This window comes from Eptesicus fuscus, chromosome 6 (genome assembly GCF_027574615.1).
Source record: "Eptesicus fuscus isolate TK198812 chromosome 6, DD_ASM_mEF_20220401, whole genome shotgun sequence".
Lineage (NCBI taxonomy): Eukaryota > Metazoa > Chordata > Mammalia > Chiroptera > Vespertilionidae > Eptesicus > Eptesicus fuscus.
The window spans coordinates 104643378-104645888 of NC_072478.1; the positions used below are offsets into that span (position 1 = coordinate 104643378).

At 59.7% G+C, this 2511-nt stretch overlaps 1 protein-coding gene across 1 annotated transcript; it reads right to left on the minus strand.

Moving 5' to 3' along the window:
- Positions 1–758: 758 nt before the first annotated feature.
- Positions 759–2108, minus strand: DRD1 (dopamine receptor D1). The gene has a single exon (XM_008147591.3). It carries the CDS (start codon positions 2106–2108, stop codon positions 759–761), a length of 1350 nt encoding a protein of 449 aa, XP_008145813.1.
- Positions 2109–2511: the final 403 nt, after the last annotated feature.

The window sequence follows — 2511 nt, forward strand, 5'->3', positions numbered from 1 at the left end:
GTCAGTCTTGGCTGTGCTGCGGGAAGCGACACACGGGCACCGAGCGTCTCAGAGGGGCCGTGTGCGTGTGCCCTTGGCTTATAAAGTGCTAGTTAAGAGGACAAACATGTGATCGGAAGGTCTCAGATAACTCATTCGTGTATCCTGTTAAATATGATAATATAGATTTATTATAATAAGTTAAAAATATCCCTATAGTACAATAAATAAATAAAACCGATATCCACAAAGCATCTCTCGGTTCTGAAAAAAAACACAAACACAACAACAATCGCAGTCGCGCTGTAAGGCTCAGTTACTTTGGAGGAATCACCGAGGAAGGCAGGCACCTACCTTCACGCGAGGAGAGCTGTGCTCCGGCCACCGTTAGCACCTGTGACACACAGCCGCCTCCACCCTCCTCACGTCCTTCCCAGAACGGTTTAAGTTTTACGTGAAGCTGCTCACTGTTGGTTCTCTGCCCGAGTCCTAAGATAAAGGACTGGTTTCTAAAAATACGTCTGGAGCCAACGACACGTCTCGTGTGAGCCCTCGCCCCAACATGTGTGGCTCTTCGATTCGCCGGGAAGAACACGGGAAAACACGCCGGGATGTATGTTTACACAGAGTTAGTTGTGTTGGAGGAAAAGCAGCAGAGGAAGCCTCGCCTGACACCCCGAGTCTCACCGTCCCTTTGCTACGCACAGCAAGCCCCAGAGACACCCCCCGCCCCCTCTCGCTTTGGGGGTGAGCATGGCTGGCAGGCGTCCCCTCGGAGTTCAGGTTGGGTGCTGTCCGTTCTGTGTGATGGGCTGGATCTTTCCTAGAGAGACATCCGTGTCATAGTCCAAGATGACAGACAGGGCCGGGGACAGCCTCTCGGGGGGCCTGGCTGTTCCCCCCGCCTCCTCCTTCTGCGGGTCCCCGGAGGAGCCCACGGCATGCGGGATCAGGTACACCAGGTTGCCGTCCTTGGAGATGGAGCCTCGTGGCTCGTGATGGCTGGAGAAGACCGCGCCCCCGTTGTTGTTGATGCTCACCGTCTCGATGGCGTTGTTCGTCGCCGGGCAGAGTCTGTAGCACCCCAAGAGGGTGGAGAACGCCTTCCGGAAATCAGCATTAAAGGCGTAAATGATGGGGTTCAAGGAGGAATTGGCCCACCCAAACCACACGAACACGTCGAAGGTGATGGCGTCGATGCAGAAGGGCTGGGTCTCCCCGGTCCCGCAGAAGGGCGCCATGCAGTTGAGGATGAAGAAGGGCAGCCAGCAGCACACGAACACCCCCATGATCACCGACAGCGTCTTCAGGACCTTCGTCTCCCGCTTGAAGGACATCTTGAAGGAGCTCTCCGGCTGCCCGCACTCCACGGGCTTCCCGTTCCCCGTCGTGGTCTGGCAATTCTTGGCGTGGACGGCCGCCCGCTCCAAGGCCGAGATGCGCCGGATTTGCTTCTGGGCGATCCTGTAGATCCGGGTGTAGGTGACGATCATGATGGCCACGGGGATGTAGAAGCTTATCAGGGAGGAGGAGATGGCGTAGGTCCTGCTCAGGCTGGAGTCGCAGTTGTCCGCGGTCTCGCCCGGGGCCGTGGCGTTGCCCCCGGAGGGCCCGGCGGGCTTCGCCTTGTGCCAGCTGAGCTGCACGGGGATGAAGGAGATGAGCACAGACAAGGTCCAGGCCACGCTGATGAGGATGAAGGCCGCCTTGGGCGTCATCTTCCTCTCGTAGCGGAAGGGGCTGGAGATGGCCCAGTACCGGTCCACGCTGATCACGCAGAGGTTGAGGATGGACGCCGTGGAGCACATGATGTCGAAGGCCACCCAGACGTTACAGAAGGACCCGAAGGGCCAGAAGCCGGCGATCTCGGCCACGGCCTTCCAGGGCATGACCAGGACGGCCACCAAGAGGTCCGACACGGCCAGGGAGATGACGAAGAAGTTGGTCACCTTGGACCGCAGGTGCCGGAACCTGATGACGGCGGCACAGACCAGCGTGTTCCCCAGGAGCGTGGACAGGATGAGCAGCGACAGGAAGCAGGCGGTGAGCACGCGGAAGGAGAAGTCCCTCTGCACCACCAGCCCGGCCCTGTCCATGGTGGAGGCGGCGGAGGTGTTCAGAGTCCTCATCTTCCCGGGGAGAGCAGCGGGAGGGGGGCTCTGATGTCCCTCAGGTTCCTAAGCAGGGGTCAGGGGTCAGGGGTCAGGCAGCCCCTTGCTGCCCTGGGTGCAGGACCTCACTGGCGTTTTCTGCAGGAGCCTTCCCCGGTCCCCCGAGTCACCCCCTTGGAAGGAGCCGCTTGCTCTCTAGGGCTGTCTGCTGACCCCCTCGCTCCAGGTCACTGTCATTGCCACCAGCTGGCCCTTCAGGTCCCATGGGAAGCAGCGGCTTTTCAGCACGCTCTACGCTTTCCATCCAGAGCCCGGAGGCCTCTCCCGAGCTAGTCAATTACGGTCACATTTCGGGCCGAGGCGCAGCTGAAAATACACGCCAGGCTCCTCCGAACCCCGGGCTCCGCGCAGCTCCCCAAAC

What these genes read in the sequence shown, in the direction of transcription:
- DRD1 (XM_008147591.3), bottom strand. Translation starts at nt 2,108, where the DNA reads ATGAGGACTCTGAACACCTCCGCCGCCTCCACCATGGACAGGGCCGGG.